Genomic DNA, 26,956 nt, shown 5'->3' with positions numbered 1-26,956 from the left:
AGGAAAGCGTTAGCAAAAACAAAATAATGAGTCTTTCTTAGGAGGGTTTTCTTTGATCGGCTAGCAAGTGTATCCTGAATGTTCTGTAACGAGCATGTAAGACTTATAATCGGAAACATGTGAAGTTCGTTTTTTAAAAGTTGTGGTGCTACAAAAACAATTCTTTTAAAAACTCTAGTTGGCCAGGCAAGTAACTTCAAGGTTCTTAACCAAAACCAATGTGTTTAAACTTATAATGCTATTAATATAAAAGAATATGCTGAAAAGCTTTTTCCTATTTATCTCTATTCCAAGTACTTATTCTAAACTTTTTTGTTAGGGCAATGAACATTAATTTCAGATATTATCTCTAACCAATTAATGAGAATCTTCTTTAAAATATATGCTTCACGATTCTACTAGTATTTGAATTTTATTCAAGGTAAGGTAGGAATTTTATTCCACCACCAATGAAATTATCCTACCTTAAAGGGATTAAAAACCTCTATTTTTATAAATAATAAGGAGTATACTAAGGAACTGGCAGAGATTAACTTCCTCTCCTTTTAATATCACCCTACGAAAGGGCTGGGAAGGGAATGATCAGAGGATTCAGGATCTGGTGCTGGAGATCCTAAAGCCTGAACAAGCACCATGACCAAGGGCTGGGGACTAGACCCAAACATATGACTTAGTAAGAGCCCTTGACTTCACTGCAAACCAAGGACTGTTGTCCGTCAGGCTAGAGATCTGCTTGGATCATTTAAACCATGGATCTGAAGCCTAGGTTAGAAGACTAGAAGAGTAACAGAATCAGGTTGTTGGAAGAGATCAGTGCATGGATAGATGACAGATAGGTAAAAATATCTCAAGTTTATAACTAAAAAAGTACTTAGAAATCTTCTTTGAGTGGCAGGTTTAGAATCGAAAGAGAAATTTTAACATATCATTGGAAATGAAACAAAATATTTATTTTATTTTAATTTTTTAAAAACATTATTTAATTTAAATTTAATTAATGAACACATAATGGGTTACTGGTTTCAGAGGTACGGCCTGTGATTCATCAGTCTTATATAATACCCAGTGCTCATTACGACACATGCCCTCCCCAATGGCCATCACCCTGTTACCCCATCCCCCCACTCCCCTCCCCTCCCCTCCAGCAACCCTCAGTTTGTTTCCTTTGATTAAGTATCTTATGCTTTGTCTCCCTCTCTGGTTTCATCAGAAACAAATTATTTAATGAAGAATTATAACTCATTGCTTTGGACTTCACTGGGGAATTTGCTTACTGCATTTTGAGAGTAAAAGTCTTGGGAACTAAGAAGGATTAGGGTGGCCAAGAAACAATGTAGTGACAAACCATTAGCTGTATGGCGAATGGGGGTAAGTGGTCAATACAATAGTGTGGGCACAATTTTCAGAAATGGTTTTGTGTAACTCGTTATGAGTACTTGGCTAGCTAGCATCATTCTGTTTATATGGATGGTGTGGGGCTAGATGAGGGCACACACACAGATTCTAGAGATGTGGTAATCGTGTGATTTCATTCTGAGCTTTACAAGTCCTACGATATCCAAATACCAAAAAAGCAAATGCAGAGTCAAGTAGCAGCCATTGTGCTTATACTCAGTTCAAAAATTTATTGCCTGTGTTAAAAAAAAACACCGTATGTAGACAATCCAACATTTATATTTCTTCGTGGATTGTGGGATTATCCAAATATATACTAATGGTTCAATATGGTGAGTTAGATTTAGTGTCCCTCCTTGGAATTCCTTAAGGATGTTAAATGTTCATTGTTTAGTGTGATGATTCAGCTGTAATATGGGCCATTTTCTAGGGAATTCTGTCATTATTCATGACTTTCATGGTGAATTATGTTCACAATTATGGACATATAGCCACAATTGAATAAGTTATTGCCTTGATACTTTTATATTGCTCTTGTAAACATTTTCAGTTCCATCTCAAACCTTATTCAAGTACCCCAGAGCTATGTGTCCAGAAATGTCTTAAATTACTAAGGAAATCAAATAAACTGTATCGTGCCACTGTTTCATAGCAGTCCTCTCCCAGCCCTTTCTAAATAGATATACATACACACACACAGATGTGCGTACACACACGCATGTAAATATATACACAAACATACAAGCTACCTTCACCAAATGAACTAGAACGTTAAAGCATCCTGGAAACACAGCTGGGCAACCTGAAATTTACCAAGCTATCAATAGCTAAAGCATCTTGAGAAGTGTCCTAAAATGTCTGTGGATGAACTTTTCATTTTTCTGTTCCAGTGAAAGGTCTCCTCTCCGTTTCTGTGCTGAAGCCTTGATCTGCAACAGTCCTCACTTGCTTCATTCGGGTCACCTAGTGGAATTTATGCTCGTAGCCTTAGAGACATTTACCCATTTCCTCTAAATTTCCTCTGGGATAGGAAGAAAAATTTGAGATGATATCCTTGCAAACCATTATCTCACAGGTGCCTCCAAACTCTGCTGTCTCAGGCAGGATCCTGGGTCCAAGGGAAGTGCTGATAATGCTTTGTATCATTCATTGACTTCACAAGATTTCACTGACTGTTTGCTGCGTCCCTGACCTTTTCCTGAGCTAACTTAACTATAGAAAGACAAAAAAGTGAGAAAACAGAGGGTTTTTTGCCGTGCTTAGCAGTTTGGTGGAAGGCTCTGTTAGGGAACTGCCAGAAGGCTCTAAACAGAGATGGACGTGTGTACAGGTCCCCGTGGTGGCAGGTCCCGCACAGTAGAGCAGGTCAGGAAGGCTTCTTAGAGAGGAGAATCCCTGAAAGCCAACGACATGAGTCACTGGAAGAGACAGAGGTTTTCCAGCTGAGGAGACAGAGTGACACGAGCAAGATATAGGATGGGAACGTGAGCCCCCTCCCAGAGCAGAAGGACTAGCCAGGGGGTGGCGGAGGTCAATGTCAGATAAAAGTGTGTCCGTTTAAAGAGTTAACCTGTAATTGGCGGGGGTTTAAACTTACTGAACAGTCAATAGAAGTCAGCTTGAGCAATAAAAAAGTATAATGAAATCAATTCTTAAGAAAGATCATTTGGACAGTTGTGTTCAGAGTGGACTTGTCTCTTCCTTGATAACAATCTGTGTTGACTCGCTCAGTAAGATCTTGCCAAGTACTGTGCTTGCTCAGTTTAGCTTAGCTCTTTCCTCGGGTTGATAGAATTCGGAGGCAGATCGGGGGTTCAAGGTAAAGCCTTTAAAAACATATGCCATCAAGAACGGAGTTTGGCTTGGGTGATCAATCTGTATTGTCCATCATGATATTCTCAACCCCTAGCCCAGGGACTCAAAATAAATAGACATCCATAAATATTTCTCGCCTGGGCACCTGGGTGGCTCAGTCGTTAAGCGTCTGCCTTCGGCTCAGGTCATGTTCCCAGGGTCCTGGGATCGAGGCCCACATTGGGCTCCCTGCTCACAGGAAGCCTGCTTCTCCCTCTCCCACTCCCCCTGCTTGTGTTCCCTCTCTCTCTGTGTCTTTCTGTGTCAAATAAATAAATAATTAAAAAAAATATTTCTTGTCTGAATGACAAGTAACTATTACAGAGACAACTGTAATAGTGTGTAACTAAGTGCTGAATTGGTCTGATGCGGACATTTCATGCCAAGAGAGGATTTGGGCTTGGTGATCCGAACGCCTCAATCAATGGAAAGCTGACCCAGAAAGAAACATGAAACCACCAACGAACTATGCTTTTCGTGAACCTAGTGGACAGTAATATATGTCCATGTACTTATCAGTTTGTTATTATGAACTAGTTAGAATCTATTACTTGTTCATACTTTATAGAAATAGAACCTCTTTTCTTTGGCTTTGCTTGTGAATATCTTAAAGATCTGGGGTTTTCTGTAGGCATTTTTTGGTACTGTCTTGTTTGTTTTTAACCATCTCAAGATAGGGGACAGTCATTGAATCACAAATGTTTTACTTTTACAGACTAAGATATGAAAATGTCCTTCAGCCTGCTTTGTTCTCTTATACTATATGTGCTACAATCTCTGAGATAAATGAGAGCTTCTCACTTTGTGTGAGTGTATTTTGAAAAATAAAAGCTAGAAAATAAGGAACGCTTAGAGGTACTATTATTGGAAGATTGCCTTGTAGAAGAAAAGAGATCTGGCACTATTTTTTCTTAAATAGGTATAATGAATACAGGGCACCTGAGTGGCTCAGTGAGTTAAAGCCTTAGGCTCAGGTCATGATCCCAGGGTTCTGGGATCAAGCCCCGCCAACCTCTCTGCTCAGCAGGGGGCCTGCTTCCTCCTCTCTCTCTGCCTGGCTCTCTGCGTACTTGTGATCTCTGTCAAATAAATAAATAAATAAATAAATAAATTTTTTAAAATGTTTTAAATAGGTATAATGAATAAAATGCTTCTTGTATGAGGTATTATACTGCATTTAGCATGAGGGAAGCGGCTTTTCCCTCAAGCCTAATTCATAAACATCTTAATTACTCAGAAGTTGATCCAATAGAGAAAGTCTCTTTCTACTCTTAGAACAGCTAATTCAGAGGAAGGAGAAATTGAGCCCTCCATGTCTTGGTAGGAATTATTGCTCATTTCCTCTGTGAGCTTCCTGAGTTATGTTTATAAATTAGATTCTCTTTTTTTTCAGGAGTCACTCTCCTTGGTAAGTGAGTAAAACCTTGGGGAATTTGTTATGAAATAGTGAAAACCATTTCTAAAAACATGATCTCAAAGTATGAGATGCACAAAATCTCTGATGACTTGAACTCAAAACAAATATTAATAAAATACAGAAGTTTAGAAATATTCAACGGTGAAATTAGTTTAATACATAGGAATTTAAGGTTAAATAATGTGTTTATTCGAGTGCAAGATTCTTGGATATGAAAGATATTAAAATAAGATTTGTTTATGACTTGAGTTTTAGATCTTCCAAGATCCATATTAACACAAAGACTGAAATCTTTATATAGAGAACACTTCTGTCTTATCTAAATTCAGTAATTAAACTTTAGAACTAATAACTCAGGTTATCCTGCTTCTTCATCCTGGACTTGCTCTATTCCTTTTCTGGGAATGTCTATTTTAAATGGCCAGTTTAAATAAACTTTATTTTATATATTTTAAATCCACCTCATCCCAAATTCTTAAGTCCTGTTTTAAGCTATAAAAGGGAATATTCTCAAATATTGTAAAAGTCTTTTAAGCATTAGGTTCTGGCAGAGATTGTTGAGATTAGTTATAAGCATTCTTGAATAATTAAAACTGATATGTAAATAATTATCTTATGTGAATTAAAATACAGTTTACAGTTCCTTTTAAAATATTTCATTCTTTGTCACTCTGCTTAATAGGGCTAAAAAATAAATACCAGCAATTCATTCATAAATACATCATACTAAAATTTATTGAGGGCTGTTCTAGGAGAAGGGATATAAGCAGTAAACTATAGGATGAGAAGAAACTGATCATTGCTCTAGACTAAACAGTCTCTCCTGTGAAAACTCAGCTCATTGCCCTAGCCTGGTATCTCTGATTCCCGCTTCTCTATATTATCACACCTACTTCACCCTGCTTTGATTTATACCCATTTATACACAGTTCTGCACATCCACTTGCACCCTTTAAAGCTTAAATGTTTAAAGCCCTTGAGGGCTAAGTAGCATACAAGCATTCTTCTTGCTTTATAGGGCAGAATTTTGCTACAACAGAAATTTGGCTACAACTAAGGAACTGTGGACAGTATGGGATCTCATTCATAGGTTAGGAAACAGACTTAGTGACGTTCCATGGTGGCACTCAAAACTATACCCGCTCTTGACTGCTGAGGCAAGGGAGCACGCTGCATGAAATCCAGAGGCAACGTGAGAACCGGATCCAAGCCAGCAACTTTCATGTTCTTACCAGTCAAGTCAAACTCCTCTTGATCAAGAATTCTTCTTTCAAAGAAATCTTTGGGACTTACGCTCTATGTAATGTGATGTGTCGGCATCCACTGTGGAGGAAGCCAAACCCAAGACACTGCCCAGCCTGCAAGGACTTTATTTATCAAATAGATGGGGGGTGGGGAGGAAAAGTCCATATGTGAGAAGAAGCCAAGGAGGGGTGCAGACTACAGGGGAGAGTGAGAGCACAGTGTGCAGGAAAATCCAGACAGAGAGAGGGCCAGCGGTAGGGCTTCATCATGTGGGAGGGAGACTAGTAAGAGTACTTACTAGTAGTACTGCTGGAGTAGTACTGCTCTGGAGTAGTACTCTGGAGTAGTAGTGCTCCAGAGGCTAAGCACTGCCATGAAGGTCAGAGAGACGGAAGCTCGCAGGAGGACAAGGCAGAGGCCTTTCTAAGACCTGAAGATCAAGATCAAAGCCAGAACTGCAGCCAGGGTGGTAATGCCGAGTTTCCAGATTGCTGGGGGAGGGGAGGGGCCGTACTTAACACCTGCTGCCTAAGGTGGGGATCAGTCCTCACAGAAAATGAGCCAGACCTGATCCACTAGGGCTAGATTGTATGGCCTTGGCCCTAGGAAAAGGAGGGCTGCTTGGCAGGGAACCTGGCAAAGCCTGACACGTTTTGCATTTCTCTTCCTTATGTTTCTCCCAACACAGGATCTGATGAAAGCTCTAGGCTGTGGGCTTGGGAGGAAATGTGCAAAGGGGGTGGACCTCCAAAGGTAGCTGGAAATAGCATGGTATCCCATAAATTGGGAGAGAATTGGTTCCTTTCTTCCTTATGATAGGAGTGGTGGTAAAGAGGAAAAAATACAAATATTTTGGAAGTGAGGGAATGGGGATAGGGCTGAAAGGGAGAAAGGTACAAAAGGGGAGGAGGACAGCTGTTCATTTTATATCCTGTGGTCATTGTCCATCTGTCAAAAACTGAAAGAAGTCACCTAATGAGGTTTGGGGATTTCAGCCAAGGAAGTGACTAAGGGGCAAAATATTAAGTACAATAAATCATGGACTGTCACATTTATTCAGAAAGAAAGGTTTGTAGATCCAGTAGCCTGTTTACTAATAAAGTCAGTCAAAACAGAAATTATTGCCAGTAGCCTCGTTCTAATAAACAAATATAAAACAGAAGGTGAAGGCAAGTTGCTTTTAAAACCCGGCTCTTTTTCTATACCATAAGACAGGTTTTTTGAGTTTAAAGGAAACCTGTTTTTAATGTAAGTACAGAATATTTTTGAGGAGCTTTACTGTTCTACTTTATGTGACCTCTCTTAATCCTTAATATCTGTCTGTAGTAGATGCTGGAAAAGGAAATTTCACTTCCATATAATGGTCCTTCTCACAGCACTGTCCTTGAAATATGCTTCTTCAGTTAAAAGTGTGTTAAATTCCATCCCAAAGGGTATTTTTTTGTGTGTGAGCAAAACAGAGGTATAGAAATAAACTCCAGATTTCCATATTCAAACAGTCGATTACTTGATCTTTCGAGACAAAGATTTTGAACATGTTGATTTCTCTAAACTGACCCCTTTCATTGATAAAATAATGATTTATCTTAACTTCAATCATCGTATTTTTACCAAAATTGAATTCATTTGCTCTTGACAGATCCAAGCGTTATTCGAGATTTCCTCTCATGTGGAATGGACCTGTTCTTAATTAAAATCATATCTGGGGGCTCCTTTCAGTCACAATTCCCATCCCTGTCATTTGGGACCCAGAAGCCCCAGGATGCTTCCCGGGGCTGCCACAAAGCATTATCTGATACAGCAACCATTTTTTTTTTCCTTCCCTGCCTCTTACCCACAAATCAGACTGCGACCCCTTTTGCCCCTGAGGTTCAGCAAGGCAGGAGCTGCTGTCTCTGTATAGACACAGGCCAGGTGAACCAGGCTCGTGCTTTCTGAGAGCCTGAAGGTTGTGTAGTGTGGGCTGCCTCCGGGAAGCGGGGGACACTATTGGCTCGCACTTCTGCGAGCCTTTCCACACACATGTATTCCACCCGTGGTCTGAGAATTCATGGAGCAGTCCACGTCCGGCCAAATTCTCACCTTTGCGGGTATATTTTTCTTCCCTTTCCTTGAATTCTGCATTCCAATGTACTCTGCGGATAACTGTGTGCAGGAAGCCAAGAAGTAGCTAAAACAATTGGTTTCAAAGAGTGTAAGGCAAGAAGCTGGCTCACTGCTGGAGGATAAACATGATTACATTTTTTATGAAATTTACAAACTAATGGAACAAATGTACATAGATATGCCACTGAAGAAAACATTATGCATAATACATAAATGCTAATAAAGGTGAGGTTTTTGTACTAGGAGAGGAATAAAACAAACATGAAAGCTAAGAAACATTAAACCAGTTATCCTGGAAATGAGAGCCTTTTATGCTTAAAAGTGGGAGTCATCATTTTAAGTACCATTCATCAGGTAGTACTTTTATACTTATTATCAAGATGTCACTCTATTTATAGGAGATTATTTTGATGCCATGGGCTAGTACCCTTAGGATTTCTCTGGCAGGCTCAGTAACAACGGAACTAAAAACCTAAACGTAACGTAATCATTGTTCTACATTACTGTTCTTTCTGGAACTTAACACGTGCCACTGCCTCCAGCAAAATATTTGAACAGAAGTTTGTAAAACTATAGAAATATTGATCACCTGCATAATAATGTTCTATGGTTCAGCCTATGGCGGAATTATTTTGAAGCAGATGCATTGCAAAGTAGCAAATAAGCCTTTACTGTGTTCCTTGATGCTTTTGGGTACAGCGAGGTTATTTTCTCCTCAGTGAGTAGTCCTGTCCTCAAAAAAGATTCTTAGCAAGAACAGAGCGGATAACTGCCAGAACTGCCTGTTTTACCAATATCTCCACGTGCTTCCTCCCATTTTTCACGATGCAGAATGAGGCAAGTCCCTTTCTTAAATGCCCTGGCCTGCAGTAATGTGTCTTGCCCCATGGGAGGGACGGTGTCTAGCTTCCTAAAGGCTCTTCTGAAAGTTCCTCGTTCATTGCTCCTCTCTTTCCAACCCCCCAACCTCAAGTTAATGGTCCTGTCTTCCATTCCCCTCCCTTGAAAAGATGAGAAGATGCGTTGCTCCTGTCGAGATTTACACGGGTCCTAGCAGGGAGTTCTAAGGAGCCAGACTGCATCCATTTCCTAACTTTATGATCTTTCTCTATCAAATGCCGCGGTTTACGTGCAGCTTCCCGGAGCCCTGCTCGTCTCTGAGGTCTGAGTTTTGAGTGATGTCAGCGGCAACACGTGGGCCGCAAGGACCCTCAGCAGAGTTCTGTCCAAGTAGTCCTCAAGGGTTCAGTATTTATGGGCCCCCGCTATGCTCTCCAGAGACATGATTTCTGGCGGTGCTTTTCCCCTTCCATAAATTCCGCGAGATCAATTCTCGCCTTCTTCCATGGCTCTCTGCGACGTTTTAAAAGGCAGCTTTGTTTTTCAGGCAGAGCTTTGAGGAAAGAGACAAGGGCCTCCCGAGAGGACAGTAGCTCTTTCTTATTGTTTCTGTTCTGATTTACTTTGAAAAGTCTGGGGCTTTCTGGAGAAGGGCATAACCAAATAAAAATAAAATGACCTGGGCGTTGAGAGACTAAAACCGTATGATTTATCTTTCTACCATAAGAGTAAAAGGAAATAGAGCTCCTGGAGATACAGGCTCACTGTCCCTGATCTGTAATTCTGTATTACCAAAAAAAAAAAAAAACCTCAGGAAAAAAAAACCACCATAAGCCTATTAAAAAAAAAAAAAAAATACATGATGGCAAAGCTTAACATGACCTGGATTCATCTGTCAGCAAATCCTGACTTGAAATAATTTAAAGCTACTCATAATCTTCATTTCTACATATTACTTATGAGATCTTCCTGCATTTCACTGCAGAAATACTAATGTGATTGCCGAGCGTTGCCCTAGACTTTGCTAGGGTTGCTGCCGAACTTGTGGTTCTGTGCACCACATTGCCTTTGTGAAATCCATACATTAATTATGTAAGTAATTTGGATCCTGAAATTCGTCTTCCTGCAAGGGATTATGGGCCTGCATGGCTATGAGTCTGAGGAAGGAAATAAATCTTAAATTCTTAACAGAAGAAATTACTAATATTTCTGTTTTTTTTTTAAGTGGCCTTGATTTTATACCAAATTAAGCAATTTTTAAGTTTGTTTTGATGGTTTCACTACCCAGGAGAGATGGGGAGAGAGGGAAAAGTTCCTTTGTGAGTTTGGGAAACTTCCTGGCTCTAGGAGGTATTTGCAATCACCATACATGTGTGTTGTGCTTAATGGGCTAGTGCGCAGGGCACAGGTTTTCCAAGTGCTTCCTAGGGGCTTCGTGCACTGGCACATAATTGCTACCCACTCTTGTGTTCATGTCTTCCTGGCTTATAAACTCTGACAGCACTGGGAGGTCTTCTCAGTCAGCACTGCTCAGAAGCACTCCGGGTGAGCAAGACCCAGAAAGTCCAGGTTCTCTGGGACTTCTGCTGAGCCCCTGAGGTTCAAAGAAGGTCAACGTACATTGCATTCAGGTTCAACTTTGGCAGAGGCCAAAAGAGAGTGGCCTGGGTCTAAGGTAAGAAAACAATTATTTAAAAGTCACTTCATCAATCCTAATGCAGGTATACTGGGATCATTTCCTTTTAAGAATGTTTGCATTGGGCCAAATCTGCCTTAAGTAACAGAGAAGAAATGATAACTTGCCATTGGCTTTTTAAATGTTGTCCTGCATGAAAATACATTTATATATTGCTTCAATGCGCTATGCTAAGCAACGTGGAAAATGTCCTATGCAATCTAGACTGATCTAGTGCTTTCGGACCTGTGATCTAAGACATTTATGAAAGGCAGGAAGGCGCATGAAGTGTGTGCTCTTGAACAGGGTTCAGGTTTTATGAGTCCATATTGGAAGCTTATAGAATTTTGGGGAAGGGCAAGGATCTCTTTGAGGAAAAGCATACACAATCACACATTCAAAATTAGGTGCAAATGTATTTATTTAGAATGAAAAAAGAAATCACAATACATTTTTAGAAGCTAACAATACCCCCAAACCACAAATCTGCAAATATAGTGTAGTATCTTTATTAACTGACTGAAATGCTCTATAACACTTTTTTCCTTGGAATTTTTGGCTGAATAGTCTCAAATCACCTCTTCCAATGACAATTTTATATTTTCTATAGAAGGAATGGAAAGATAATTCTGCTTCTAGCTTGGTGGGTCAGAGGGGTTTTGCTTTGTTTTTGGTTTTGGGGGGTAATTATTAACATTTTCCCTTCACAACTCCTTTTTGATAATGTCCTTTAAATGTGTAGGATCATCATCAGATTGAAAAATCCTTATCTTACTTCTTTCAAGTATGAACTGTAAGATTTTGGGGCTTCTTAACTTTTCTTGGAGTCAGTAGGCTTAATTACTCTTGAATTGCCATCACTCAGTAAACAGTTTGTCACCATTGTCCTTGAATCACAATGCCAGGTACATCAGCCCAGTGGACTGCAGGAGTGTACCTGAAAGCTCTTTTTTTTTTTTAAGACTTTATGTATTTATTTGAGAGAGAGAGAGAGAGAGAGTGCACACAAGTGAGGGGAGAGACAGTAGGAGAGGGAGAAACAGACTTCCTGCTGAACAACAAGCCCAATGCAGGACTCGATCCCAGGACCCCAGGATCATGACCTGAGCCAAAGGTAGATGCTTAACTGACTGAGCCACCCAGTTGCACCCTGGAAACTCTTTCTATGCTGAGAATGACTATACTATGAAATAGAAGTGACCTGCATAACTACATAACAATATCACACTAAATCAAGATAACCCATTTTCAAACTTAACCTCTCCTTAGCTGAATCTCAAAAGCAGCTATGGCTGCTCCAACACTATCCAGCATGAGGGGAATATGGTGAGGGATAGGCAGAGTGGAGATGCTGGTCTTAATCAGTAGCAAATATGGGGGCACCAGGGTGGTTCAGTCAGTTAAGCAACTGCCTTCGGCTAAGATCATGATCCCGGGGTCCTGGGATCGAGCCCCACGTGGGACTCTTTGCTTGGCAGGGAGTCTGCTTCTCCCTCTGCCCATACCCCTGCTTTTGCTCTCTTGCTGGCTGTCTTTCAAATAAATAATAAAATCTTTAAAAAAATATCAGTAGCTGGAGGGATGGGGTAACTGTGTAAGGAACATTAGAGGACATGTGATGTAATGAGCACTGGGTACTCTATAAGACTGTTGAATCATAGACCTGTACCTCTGAAACCAATAATACATTATATGTTAATTAAATTTAAGTATTTAAAAAGTAGCAAATACTATAAAACACAGTCATGTGAACACATTGCTGGAGATCCTCCCAGAGCCTTGGGAGTCGCTCACAAATGGGAGGGGCCCTGAATTTGGAGCTTCATAGTAAATCCAGAGGTGTCTACACTAATCCTGTCTACACCAACATGTTAGAATTGAGTATTACATTTATTTAGTTGTATTGATGACTGTATGTTTACACTCTGATAAACGTATGTCATTTCCATTCTTCTTTCATAGCTTTCTGCAAGTTGCCTCAACTGCAAATGCCACCTCCCCTTTACTTAACATTCTATTGTTTTGTTTATCTCAGAAGTCATGTGTAAGGCCCATGGAGATTTCTACGTACTGCTGCAGCTAGTGTTCTGATTCCCAATAAATTATTAATCCAAATCATTAATGCAAAATAGTACTTTTTAAGTGTAGATATTTTAAATCATGTATTCTTTACAGTCATAATATTATACCGCATATTTCCGTTGTCTCTAAGGCTCGTGTTTATTGATAGACAACTTTGGCTGTTGGTATAAACAGGGAAGGGAATAGAGCACTGGATTGGGAGTCAGGCCCCATGGTCCTTCTTTGCCAGTTGATCTTGCCACATAACCTTGGGCAAGTGCTAAGAGCTGTACAGACCTCTGGCAACTGGTTTGTCAAGTGAGAGTGTTCATCTTCATGACTCTTAAGTGCCTTCCCCCTGTGGTCCTAAATCCTAGGACTGTGTGACAAGAACAAAGTAGGAGTTAATTAAGAAAAACATTGTGTCTGAACATAGGCTTGTGATGTCTATTTTAGTTAAAAACTAAAGGAGTTAAAAACTTTAGGAGCCAGAGAGACTCCTGTAAGAGTGTCAGTCTCAGGGCCCCCGGGTGGCTCAGTTGGTCAACTGTCCAATGCTTGATTCCAGCTCCAGTCATGATCTTAGGGTCATGAGACTGAGCCCATGTTATCAGGCTCTGCACTCAGCAGGGAGTCTGCTTGAGATTCCCTTTCTCTCCCTCTCCCCCTCCCCCTGCTTATACTCTCTCTCTATTTCCCCTCTCTAAAATAAATAAATAAATAAATAAAAAGTGACAGTGTCTGTGTTGGTGGACCAAGGCTATAAGTGAACCCTATCTCCTTAATCTGCTGAGAAGTGTACAAGAGGCAATAAAACCACACTTCCCATGAGGAGCACCAAGTAATGTACAGAATTGTTGAGTCATTGCATTATACACCTAAAACTAGTGTAACACTGTATGTTAATTATACTTTAATAAGATTTTTAATAAGTAAATAACAATGGAAGAGAAAGAAAAAATTATTTAAATAAGATTTCTTTTTAAAGTTGATAGTGGTATCATTGTATTTCCAAGACTTTATTCCTAAAGTTTTACTGACTCCTAGATTTATTTCATGCACTTTTCCTTTTTTTGTTTTTTAAGATTGTATTTATTTATTTGAGAGAGAGAGAGTAGTGGTGGAGAGGAGGGGGGAGGAGGGGCAGAGGCAGAGAGAAAATCTTAAGCAGGCTCCATGGTCAGTGCAGAGTGCGACGTGGGGAGATGGGATTTTCAAGACAAAATGTTTGCCTAGGTTAAGCCGGCATTCTGATGAGGGGAGGCAACCATCAGAGGAATGAATATGTCAGCAAGTAATAAATGCGATGAAGAAAACACATCAGGGCCAGCAAGTGAGGGGTAGCGCTTTATTGGAGTGACTGGGAGAAGTCTCCCGAGGGCGTAACCACTGAGCAGAAGCCCGAATTGTGTAAGAGAGTTAGCTTGGTAGAAGGACCAGCCAATGTCAGAGCCACACAGAGTGCCATTGTGGCCCCACAAGAGCCTTATGTAAATGTGAGCACTAAATGATATTTTGCTTCTTAGGTAGCAAAGGTTGCTCAAAGGGTGTGCATTTTCTTTTTCCCTGAATGACAGCCAAAGTCAAGAGAAAGAAGGGACTTCATCACAAGAACGTTAACTAGGCTTTTGAGTTCACATGTACCTCTGACATGGGAACTACTTGTGACAATTGATCGACTCATTGATTAATTGGTTGGTTGATGGAGTAATCATCTTGGCCTGGCTCCATATAACAGAAGTGGAAAGTTGCTTGTCTCTTTTTTTCTAAATTATACTAAGGGTAGTATACTATGTAAATATAACCAGGGTAGAAGTTGATACCAATTTCAGTCATAATTTTAAATTGAGGAAGATGATTCATGGATCAGACAATGAAAGGAAGCCGCCATAGAGAAATAAGCTTTGCCCTTTTTTAAAATTCTTTTACTTTTACAGTAATAGATGCTGTTTAATACTTGTAAATATTAATGGTTTCTTTATGGTAAGTGATTATTTCAGAAACAGATTTACAAGTTATTATGGAATTTGTTATTTAGAATACAAATGTGGATTATCTGGTATCTTAAATTTAATCCTGATTGCAGTATTATATCAGGTGAATGCTTTTCACATAATTAAAATAGTCTAAATTGGGAAATGTTTGGATATTGCTTTTTTTGGAATGCAAAACTTCTAAAAGAAATCTCTTTGAAATGCCTTTCTATAGATTTTTTTTTAAAGATTTTACTTATTTATTTGACAGGCAGATCACAAGTAGGCAGAGAGAGAGGAGGAAGCCGGCTCCCTGCTGAGCAGAGAGCCTGATGTGGGGTTCGATCCCAGGACGCTGGGATCATGACCTGAGCCAAAGGCAGAGGCTTTAACCCACTGAGCCACCCAGGCGCCCCCTTTCTATAGATTTAAAAGTGAACAACAGTGGAACTCTTTGGAGGAAGGTCAACCTTTGTGTTTGTTCTGGGAACGCAGTCATGAGGTTATCACATTAGTCTGGGGGTGAGAGCTGATCTAAGGAGGTAGTGGTGAAGGTAAAGGAAAAGTAGCAATGTAATAAATATGCAGGAGAGAAGGGTCCAGAGGTTTGGGTGGCTGGCTGTGGGACAAGGGAAGGAGAGGGATCTTCAGGGCACCTGCAAAGAACATGATGCCCAAGTAAACATGTTTCTTTCTTTCTTTTTTAAAGATAGATTTATTTATTTATTTATTTATTTATCTATTTACTCGAGAGAGAGAGCACAGACTTGTTGGGGAGGAGCAGAGGGAGAGGGAAAGAGTGAATCTCAAACAGACTCCATGCTGAGCATGGAGCCTGATGCAGGCTTCAATCTCACGACCAGGAGATCATGACCTGAGCTGAAATCAAGAGTTGGATGTTCAACCGACTGAGCCCCTCAGACTCCCCAACGTGTCATTTCTTCTGGGTGCAATTTCATTCATCTCCTATTGTAAAACCTGAAAGCAGAGTTGGTGACTGGCAGGATATTTAGGCTAGCAGTGGTTCAGTCTTTTAGATTTTCTTCTCTGTACCAAGAACTGGCCATTAAGGTCTCAAGTCATAAGCCTGAGTAGAAGTCACAGTACAGAAACCTGTCCCAACCTGTTGTGACACGTGAAAATGTAGCCATATATATATATATATATATATAAATTTTTTTAAGGGTGCTTTTGTTCACCAGAAGCAGTTACAGTGAAGTGATCAAAAGTGTGGTTCTGGTCTTTCTAATTCTGAATCCCAATAACTCCTCAGTACATTTCTTAACTTCTCTTTGCCTCTGTTTCCTTCCTTGTAAAGAAGGCATGTACATAGTGGTACTTACCTGTTCATAGCAACCATTATTGTTCTCTTGAGTTATTAGAACTTATTTTCTTTATCGTCAGATTTTCAGTTGTGTTTGGATACTAGGAACTGTAAAATCAAATTTTCAACTCCACTCCAACAATTATATGGATCTTATGAAATGGATCTGCTTCTACCGATTTGTCTTGCTATCCTTCTCCCAAAGAGCCTTCTGTTTCTTATCAGGTAGTCTCTTCTCTTCCCCAACAATACATTTACCAGTAATGCCAACAAACAAGTAGTTTATTCATTTTAGTTTCAGATTTTATTTCTGTGTTGAATTTATAGCATTTCTACTGAAGAGCCTAGAAATAGCACCAAAATATAAGATGCCATAGGAAAAATGCACTATAAGTTCTTTGATAAACAATAATTCAATTTAATATTTAGCCTAAGAACAAGTATGGTCAGAAATGTGTTCCTTTTCTAGGATAAATGAATTTGTGAAGTGAAACAAAAAATACCGAATCATAGCTGAAATCTGTTAAATAGTGTGGGCCAAGAACGATTTCCTAGGCACGTTTCATGTGTTAACTCCTTAATCTTCACATTAGTTTTATGAAGAGATTGCTATTATTATTCCATGTTTCACAAACATGGAAACTGGGCACAGAATAAATGACATCCCCAAGGTCATGTAGCTAAGAAGTGTCCAAACCCAGATCATAACTTGGCACCCCACCTCCTACACCCCATGCAGACTTTCCTTTCTGAAAGATAACTTGTATCAGAAGATATTTCACTCTAAAAAAGTAAAGTAAGAAATTACATAGAACTATCAGTAATGCTAACAAACACTGATTTTACTATCATGAAGACTTCCCTCATATGAGACAAATTAAATAAGCTATGTTTAAATCTATATGACACAGGGGTGCCTGGGTGGCTCATTGGTTGGGAAGCCAACTCTTGGTTTCAGCTCAGGTCATGATCTCAGGGTTGTGAGGTCCAGCCCCTCATTGGGCTCCACACTGGGCGTGGAGCCTGCTTAAGATTCTCTCTCTCCCTCTGTCCCTCCCCTACCACACACTCTCTCTCTAAACAAAAACTAAAATAAAACAATGTTAATGTATTCAAATATTCCAATAGAAATGAAATAAATCAACTTAAAGAGACAAGATAATGTCACAAATCAAGAAGATAACTACATTTGAGAAACCTTTTCATGCGATAGAAACTGATTCCTGATGGAGAGGTCAGAACTTGTGCCTTGGGGGTGATACTCTACGTGGCTTATGACTACCTTGTATGACTTTGCAAATGGCTTATTTTCAATTAGGCTGGGCCATTATAATAAGGCTTTACTAATAAGCAAAATAACTCATCTGGCTATCATTATTCTTCACATTACTTTATCTGGCTGACAAAAATGGACCATAATTACTCATGTAATTTGTCTCTGATATTTTTATTCTGAAAGCAGACTGGATTATGGAACCAGTGAAGTCCTCTTAGGGCATCTTCTAATTAATTTGGGGGAATTATTACCCAGGTGACTAAACAACAGTACCAGAGTTCATCTGTGGTGAGGAAATGAGCATCCCAGTATCCTAAAGCATGGCTGTTAAGTGTCTTTTCACTTTGACTCTTGAAGGCAAGTCAAAAGTCCTTAAGTGTCATCTACTGTCTTAGTTCCTTTTTTTTTTTTTTTTAAGATTTTGTTTATTTATATGACAGAGAGAGAGTACCAGGGGGAAGAGCGGCAGGCAGAGGGAGATGGAGAAGCAGGCTCCCCGCTGAGCAGGGAGCCTGATGCTGGACTCGATCCCAGGACCCTGAGATCATGACCTGAGCTGAAGGCAAATGCTTAACCGAATGAGCCACCCAGTCGGGTAAAAACCTAGTTTTTAGTAGAAACATACTTCAGTAAAAAATGAAGAAATGGAGAATTTGAAGTAAATAAATTACAGCAAACTTATTGTTGATCCAGCCTTAGTTTTTTGAGCTCCTGCTGTGTACCAGGCATCATTGTGGGTACTAGGGACATAAGTAATGGGCAAGACAGACGCAGTTCCTACTCTGATGGAGTTGCACCCTAACAGGATATGGGCAATGAGCAAGTAAATGATTAAATAAACACAATAAATTTAAATACTGAGGTTACTATGAATAATACAAAGCTGAGTGATAGGATGGAGGATGGTTGGTGATTGGGATAGACTAATCTAGAGTGAGTGCTCATGGAAGACTTCTTTGAGGAGGTGACATTTGCACAGAATACCTGAGGGAGAAGAGGGACCCAGGCAGGAGAGACTCCATGGGGAAAGATATGAATGGAATGATGAGACAATGGGTGTAAGGAAATTGACATCATAAGTGTACTCTCAGGCAGAGAAAAGGAGTGGAGAAACCCCGGGATGATGGTGTGTTCATCCCAGGGATTCTCCACTGGGAAGAGAAAGATAGTCCAGAGCACTTTATGGCTGGAACATAATAAACGAGAGGAAGAGTGGTACAAGGAATGGTCTAAGATGAGAATTTATTGAGCTCCTACTGTGTACCAAGCATCATTGGTATAGCAGATCATGAAGAACTTTATATATCAAGATGAGGGGCTCACCCTTTTGTTCCTAGGGTGCTGAGAAGCCTTGAGACGGTTTTAAGCAAGAAACAGTACGATTGTTAAAACATTTTAAAAGACCCCTCCATGATTGGTGTGAGGATGATGGATGGCAGGGGGACAAAAGGGGGAACAAGAAAATCACCAAGACATGCTCATGACTTGACAGGCGGTAGCAGTCAAGAGGGGTATAAACTGAATAATATTTGGGGGACAGAATTCCCAGCAGAGTCTGGTGGGCTGAAATGGGACTTGAGGCAAAGGGGGCAACCAGTGATGACTCCTAGATTTTTTTTTTCATTTGTTTGTTTGAGCATGTGGGGTGGTTTCATTTGAAATGGAAAGAATCGTGGCTACTGGGGAAGCAGAAAACCAATAGTTCCAATTTTGATGTAGTGGGTTTGAGATGTTCATTAGGGATGATAAATAGCAGTTTAGATCTATAAAGGTGAACGTCATGGGAGGCATAATCCTGCGTATTATCTGTTGTAGATATTATTTAAAGCCTTGAAAGTAGAAGGCTCATCAAAGGAGGCGTTGTAGGTAAGAGAAGAGAAAGGCGTGAAAACAGTTTGAGGTCAAGAAGGAAATGGGAAATGAAGGAGACTGAGAATCGGCAGCCAGTAAATGGGGAAGAAATCGAGAAGGTGAGGGAAGCCAAGGGGAGAAAGGCAGAGATTGACTGTGACAACTCTGGCTGAGAAGTCAAGTAACTTGAATCTGGGATCTGTTGATTGGGCAACATGGACCTCCCCCTCCCTGCCCCAGTGAGTTTCAGGGTAGCGCTTGAGAGCAGGAGCCTGTGAGGAGGTGGCAGGGGTGGGAAGAAGAAAATAGGATGTGAAGATGTATCAGCAATCACTGGATAACCCTTCAGAGGAGCTTTGCTGTACAGGCGAACAAAAATAGAATGAGAAGGAGAAGAAAGAGAGCGACATCAAGAAAGTTTTAAAGATGGGAGATGCTTTGTATGTTTCTGAGATGTTTGTATGATGACAGGAATGATCTGGGAAACTCATGGATGATTCAGGAAAAAGAAAGGGGAAATTTTAAGGAGCAGGAGAAGATGGGATCTAGACCATAGGAGGAAGTTCACGTTGATTAGAATGGAAACATTTCAACCGCTAAAACAGGAGGCAAGCAGAAAACACTGGTCTGATGGATGGAGAACATGATACCAGGTATCATGTGGACACAGAGATGAGGTCATTCATGTCTGTGTTTGTGTTTTTCTTAATTATGTGTATTGCATTCTTAACCTAATAAGAATGAACTCAGACTTATGATTGTACATTAAAATTATGAACAACAGTGATGAGAGTGGACATCCTTGTCATGTTCCTGATCTCAAAGGGAAGGCTGTCAGCTTTTCCCCATTGAGGATGATATCGCTGTGGGTTTTTCATAGATAGATTTTATGAAGTTGAGGAATGTTGCCTCTATCCCTATATTTTGAATCATTTTAATCAGGAATGGATGCTGTATCTTGTCAAATGCTTTTCTGCATCAATTGAGAGGACCACGTGGTTCTTCTCTCTTCTCTTACTGATTTGTTCTATCACATTGATTGATTTGTGAATGTTGAACCATGCTTGCATCCCAGGGATAAATCCTACCTCATTATGGTGGATAATCTTTTTAATGTACTGTTGGATCCTGTTAGCTAGGATCTTGTTGAGAATCTTGGCATCCATATTCATCAGGGATATTGGTCTGAAATTCTCACACTTCTCCAAAGAAGACATTACAAATGACTAACAGACACATGAAAAAATGTTCATCATCATTAGCCATCGGGGAGACTCAAATCAAAACCACATTGAGATACCACCTTACACCAGTTAGAATGGCCAAAATTAACAAGACAGTAAACAACATGTGTTGGAGAGGATGTGGAGAAAGGGGAACGCTCTTACACTCTTGGTGGGAATGCAAGTTAGTGCAGCCACTTTGGAAAACAGTGTGGAGATTCCTTAAGAAATTAAAAATAGAGCTACCCTATGATCCTGCAATTGCACTACTGGGTATTTACCCCCAAAGATACTGATGTAGTGAAAAGAAGGGCCATCTGTACCCCAATGTTCATAGCAGCAATGGCCACAGTCGCCAAACTGAGGAAAGAACCAAGATGCCCTTCAACAGACGAATAGATAAAGAAGATGTGGTCCATATATACAATGGAGTATTATGCCTCCATCAGAAAGGATGAATACCCAACTTTTGCATCAACATGGATGGGACTGGAAGAGATTATGCTGAGTGAAATAAGTCAAGCAAAGAGAGTCAATTATCATATGGTTTCACTGACTTGTGGAGCATAAGGAATAACATAGAGGACATTGGGAGATGGAGCGGAGAAGAGAGTTGGGGGAAATCAGAGGGGGAGAAAAACCATGACAGACTGTGGGCTCTGAGAAACAAACTGAGGGTTTTGGAGGGGAGGGGGATGGTGGGATGGATGAACCTGGTGGTGGGTATTAAGGAGGGCATGTATTGCATGGAGCACTGGGTGTGTTGCATAAACAATGAATCTTGGAACACTGAAAAAAAATAAGATAAAATTATGAAAAATTTAAAAAACAATCCAATATTTTTATATGAGCTTGATAATACAAAGCAAGTCATTAAAATAGCACAAACTCAGTAGCATAAATTTAGGACATCATTAATTCTGTTGCAAAGTAGTTGTAGGGCATTATGCAGATATCTTCTTTAGCACAGGGGTAAAGATGGTTCATGTTTATATTGCAATGCATGTATTTCTTAATCCATAGAAGAAACTATAGGACAATAATAGACTAGAAATATTTTTAGTAAAAATATCCATCATTGTATACTGTGGGGTTCACTAAATAACTAATAATAATGTCAATGACAGTTGCTGTAAATAACTGTAGGCTTACCTTTATCGCTTATCAATTTATTTGTCAATTTAAAATCAAGAGCTGACAACCAAGACCAACTGAAAACAATATTAATGAAGTGCTTGTAACACAAAACGTCCTGTCCTCCCTAACACTCGAGGTATTTCAGTAACCTTTTATGTGTAGCTTTACAGGAGAGCCAGATTTCTTAGACTGCTGGATTGGGATCCTCAACAAATCCTAAAATTTCACTGACTTTATTTATTAATACAAAACTTGAGGAACCCTTAATCACTTTGTAGGTTGCTTGTACCCTTGCCGTGGGCTGAAATGAAATTAAATGGACTTTATTTCCTTCATTGCCCATCATGAACCAAAGGAGGCATTTGGATTTTTTAGACCAGTTACGTTAGTGGCTGTCAGACTGTAATTTTAGAACCATGATCCTGAATTCTCTTCCCTCCTTCTGCAGTTCTCTCCATCCTTGCAAATTTGCTACTTTAGAGTAGAGGATGACATCAGAAGGGATCTGGAGGGGAGAAAATGGATCTGCAAGAAGAAGACACTTTGTGTTTGACATTTGGGTTTGTCTTCCTGGTTTTGAATTCCAGTGTTGGCAATTAAAGGTCTTTGGTTTAAGAGGGAAAGGGAGGAGGTACCTGTGGCAGGTGGCACCTGGTTATCACTGGCTCCTTACTGTGTAAAGGGTGCTTTGAGGTCTGTGACAGCTCCTCACCACAGAGAAGGGGTGCAGGGAATTCGGGAGCAGGTATTAACCACCTGGGCACACGGACACTGATTAACTGATTTCCTCCCCTCATCCCACACAGACTCAAGGAACCATTGTCAGTCTGGGCAAGGAAGATCTTGTTCTGCTGGCTTAAGTCTGGGAGACAGTGGGGTTGCAATCCAGAAGGGTTTCTGTGAAGAAAAATTGTACCCAATACATGCGGAACAACTACCTTTAGAGTGGGAGTGGGGAATCATTTACTCATTGGACTGGCACCATTTGGAATGGGAGTTTGGTCGGGTGGCCTCAGAATGAGGCAGATAGCCAAAGCTGACTCGTGGAGGTACTTTGTCCAGGACTGTCCCCTCGAACCCCACACCCCGGTCCTTGTATCCAGTTGTCCATCCCTGTGTCGGAGTCCCTTTCCCTTCTTTGACCATCTTTGCACATGGAAATCTTTTACAATGACCCTGGGCTAGTTCTGTTTGCAGGGTACACCTCTGGTCTCTAGGAACTGTGTACCTTCATCCCACTGTGGGTGCAAGTGAAGTTTTCTCTGAAAGTACTGAGTGATTGTTGAAGGAGTCTAGGGGTCATAACTTGATGCAATTTGCTTGTAGGGAGAGCACTGGCAACAATGTGGCCAGAGAGGGGGCCTGAGACTGGAGACAGAGGCTAACTAATCACTCTTGCAGAGTCCTGGCCCAAGATAATGAGGGTCTACTGACAATATTGAGGAGAAGAGGGATTCATAAAGATATTAATATTTTAGATATGCAAGCATTTAATGGCTAAGTGGCTGAGGAAAGTCGAGTCCCCTGCCAGGTGCCTTTGTGTTTTTTAATAAACTGAATTTCCCAACATTGAGATGGAACCTTAAGGAGATAGGAGAGAAGTCATGTTGTCATCGCGGTCGGATTTGGACACACATTCATTTTGATGTTTGTCAGCCGTCCTTCTCCCGTAATTTGAAAGCGGTCTGCAAGTAATTGAATTCTGTAAGGAACATTTTTGATCATTGTTCTGCCTGTTCTTTTTTCAAGGATTCACCTTATACATTTGCTTTTGAGAGCTTGGGGTGTATACAACATGAAGGAGGCACACACATGCCATTGAAATTCTTGGGTCTGATGTGAACTTTGTTTTGAAATAAACAGATTGTCTGCCAGTCCTTACTGTTGTTTGTGTTGTAGTGGGTCCTGCATAATCCTGGCCCCTTCCAATTCCTGCCTCACAGCCTGATAGGTATTTTAAGCAGCTGCTTATGGAAGGTAAAATTTAGCAATGATCAGAATGGCATAAGGAGGGTTTGTGTTTGAGCGTAGGGCTGCTGGAGACCTGTCCTTCGAGTACCCTTTCTTTTGTACTTTTCGCGCCCACATTTTGGCTGAGAATAAGTCTGGGAAAGCTGCCTTTTGGCCTCTGAGCGCATTGCCAGCTCTGGCGATTGCAGACTGACTGGTGTTGTACTAAACACCACTGAAATAAAATAAATGAGTCTATTAAAGCTTGGAACTCCTGAGAACTACAAATGTAAAAGCCGTCAACAGATGCCATTTGCTGAAACCGAGGCTCCTCTAGCAGATGGGTGAAAGTTAAACATAAATCGCACTATTTCTTATTCTGTTGCTTCATTTGTTTTTAATATAGTATGAAAAAAAAACCCTGCTATTCAGTCACTTTGGCATATGTTTCATGGCTGTTTGGGGTATTCTGAGAAGATCTTTGAAATGATAGTCATACTATGTTTTATTTTATGAATTCATTGAACGTGTAGAAAAAAATCCTTGTCAGGGTTTTAAAAACTTTCTTTGGTCATATTTTCTATATGGAAAATCAGAGAGAAATCATCACAAATGTTCACAATGGAGTATAAAGTCTTTCTTTTAAATCTTTTATGTTGGGCTATAGTAGAATAATAATATACAGTTCTCATTCATTTAGTACTTGAATTTTCTTTACAGTATCTTAGCTTCTCACATGCTATCTAATCGTTTGAATAACACACACACAGAAGAAGAGTGTTTTTAGTCCTCATTCAATTTAATGACTTCTTTACCATTTAATATGATCGCTATTAATTAATATTAACTTGCAAGAACTGTAATGGCATTATTAATCATTCTAGAATATTTAGCTATTTCTTGGCATAGAACTCAGTGTTTATATTTTGACTTAGTTGAATTGTTTATGACTCTCAAGAAATCTGCAGCTTTCTTGCCTTTTTCCTGATTCCTAAAGCTATTTATCTAATAGTATTTCTCAGAACCAATAACTGAAGCAGAACCAAAGAAACTTCAGCATAGATGGAAGAATGGGGAAGCAGTTAAAAAAATATTTAAATGGTCACAAAACTTTGTCTCACATTTGTGAGGACGGATAATAGGCAGTTACACTGTTTTTTAACTTTGAAACTTATTGTGATTTTCTTTACAGGCTCAGGTTCCTGTCGCTTTAGTTATTCCGACCCCGGCATCATCGTGTCGTACGCCAAGAATAATACTGCAGACTGGATTCAGCTTGAGAGAATTAGGTTTGTTATCATTTCAGGTAGTTTCATGAATCCTGACCTAAGTGGATTTCTACTTCCCCGTTTGCCTTCATTCTACTACTGATTTTATTCTTCACGATCAAAAAGATCGTGGTTGTTAATTATGCTGAATTACTTGCTTGCACACATTACTCTCTGCCCACTTTGAAGAAGTATTGTTAAAAGTGTCATTTTCCATTCAGAACCTCCCACGATTAGTAGTAGCTATAACAAACCATTTTTGGTAAAAGCACACTTGGGAGAATGACTTTTGGGATGGAATCCTCCACAAAATAACATCACTCCAGTCTCCAGGTGGCCTGGCTATGGGCTGGCTCAGAGGCCTAGGAATATACAAGAATACCACATAAATTCCTTCCAGCCTGGGATGGTAATGAGTTCATAGCCCTGGGGCTTTTGCATCTCATCTTTAGTTCTGTCATTTCCCTTCCAACCTCCCAAAGGCAGGTTCTAAAATTCTATTATCATAATTATGATGCAACTTGTAGTCATTTTGTTACATTTTCTTTATTAAAAAAAAAAAATCCCTCAGTAAAGGAATGAAGTAGAATGCTTAAAGAAGAAGCTCACTCAAGTTGAAAAAATGTGGCTAAACTGGCAAAAAAAAATGACATTTACTCCTTCTACAGAGTTTAAATCATAAAACAATTCCAAATGGATGCTTAATTTCAGGCCTGGTAAGATATTTAAAGGAAGAAAACTGCCTTGGACTTTTATAAAGTAGTGAAATCTGATTGGTTTCGTTCTTAAATTTGTATGACTCAAGAAGAACCTTTTCCAACAGTTTTGTACGGTTTTCTTTCTTCACATGCTAATTTCCTTACTGTATTTCCCTATTGAAAGAATTGTGATTTATTTAGGGAAGAAGAGTCAATATTAGGTTCTTAGTCTTTAAAGCTAAACAAATCTGCACAAAGTTTCCAGACATATTTCAGATTTTTAAAACTGTCACATGTCCAAAATCTACTCCAACCAGAAACTGAGTAAAGTGACTCTACCTCATGGATTTTGATAGACTGTCTCTCTCCGAGGCAGGATGCCATATAATCTATAAGGACCGGGTACAAGCTGAGCTCTTACCTGCTCTGTCAATTTTATAATAGCGTTTTGCTATTCTTCCTAATTTCTAGTAGTTATTATGAAAAAGCATTCATATTAAATACTTGTTTTTATAAATGGCTGTAAACAAGGCAGCATATTGAAAATTTTATCCATACCTTCTTTTTTCTCTATCCAATAGCTATGTATCATAGTTTAGGTAAATTATAGTAGACATTTCTTACGGAAAACAGCTACATATTTTTGATATGACAAATAGTCAACATACACATTAAATTACAACATATTAAGATCACATTCAGCTGACTCCATTGGGTTTTTCACTAAATGAGACTTTCAATTTTAAACCATCCTCTAAACTCTCATGCTCATTAATGCAAAATTTTCCTTACCAGTAGTGATCAGAGTGAACATATTTTCAGTCATTTCCTAAAACTAAAATACATTATTTTCATTGGTTTAAATTCTTTTTTGAACCTAAAAACATAGTCATTGTGAAATATTTTAAAAGAAAAGGAAACTGATTACCTCCAAAGGTAAGGTACACCATCTATAACCTACACTGACAATTCTTTGGATATATATGTGCTTCATCGGTGAGTGAAAAATATGTCTTTTCTGTGGTCCTTTCAAAACTGATTTATAGTAAGCCCAGGGTACTACTAGTTTGCATTTTAGTACCACTTTTAATCTTGGCTATGCAATCATTTTTAGTATAGCAGGTTTCTACTTTGGTAGAATAAAATATTTAATAAAAATACTCTATCATATAGCAGAAGGGCCTAGATTCTAACAGACATACTATAAAAATCATGTTAAATTATATCAAGCTTTAAAAGATTGATCTGCTGCATCAAGTTGTAAAGAATTATATAGCATGTTTAATTTTCATAGCAAATCTCACACTGATATAGACAAAACAAAAATGTACCTGGTTATTAGAAATAAAATAACTATTATTAAACACCGATTATGAAACAGCATACAGTGGTCTCTCATAGATACAAAATTTCAAGGAAAGAATCAAGATTAAGAAGATAATTTTATAGTTTTTGTATGTTTTTTTCTTTTTAGCATCAAATAAAATCAACTGACCAGAGAGGGAGACAAACCATAAGAGACTCTTAATCTCAGGAAACAAACAGGGTTGCTGGAGTGGAGGGGGTGGGAGGGATGGGGTAGCTGGGTGATGGACATTGGGGAGGTTATGTGCTATGGTGAGTGCTGTGAATTGTATAAGACTGATGAATCACAGACCTGTAC

The 26,956-nt window shown here is 39.5% G+C and overlaps 1 protein-coding gene across 2 annotated transcripts in view; it reads left to right on the top strand.

The window, feature by feature from the left end:
• Positions 1-26,956, top strand: part of RELN (reelin) — a 499,373-nt gene that overhangs the window by 262,577 nt on the left and 209,840 nt on the right. For both annotated transcript variants that reach the window (XM_032873314.1, XM_032873313.1), the window contains exon 9: positions 24,520-24,616. In XM_032873314.1, coding sequence (XP_032729205.1) covers positions 24,520-24,616 — 97 coding nt within the window. The remainder of the gene's footprint in view (positions 1-24,519; positions 24,617-26,956) is intronic.

This window comes from Lontra canadensis, unplaced genomic scaffold (genome assembly GCF_010015895.1).
Source record: "Lontra canadensis isolate GAN:19392208 unplaced genomic scaffold, GSC_riverotter_1.0 scaffold48, whole genome shotgun sequence".
Classification (NCBI taxonomy): domain Eukaryota; kingdom Metazoa; phylum Chordata; class Mammalia; order Carnivora; family Mustelidae; genus Lontra; species Lontra canadensis.
This window is presented reverse-complemented; position numbering and strand designations above follow the sequence as displayed.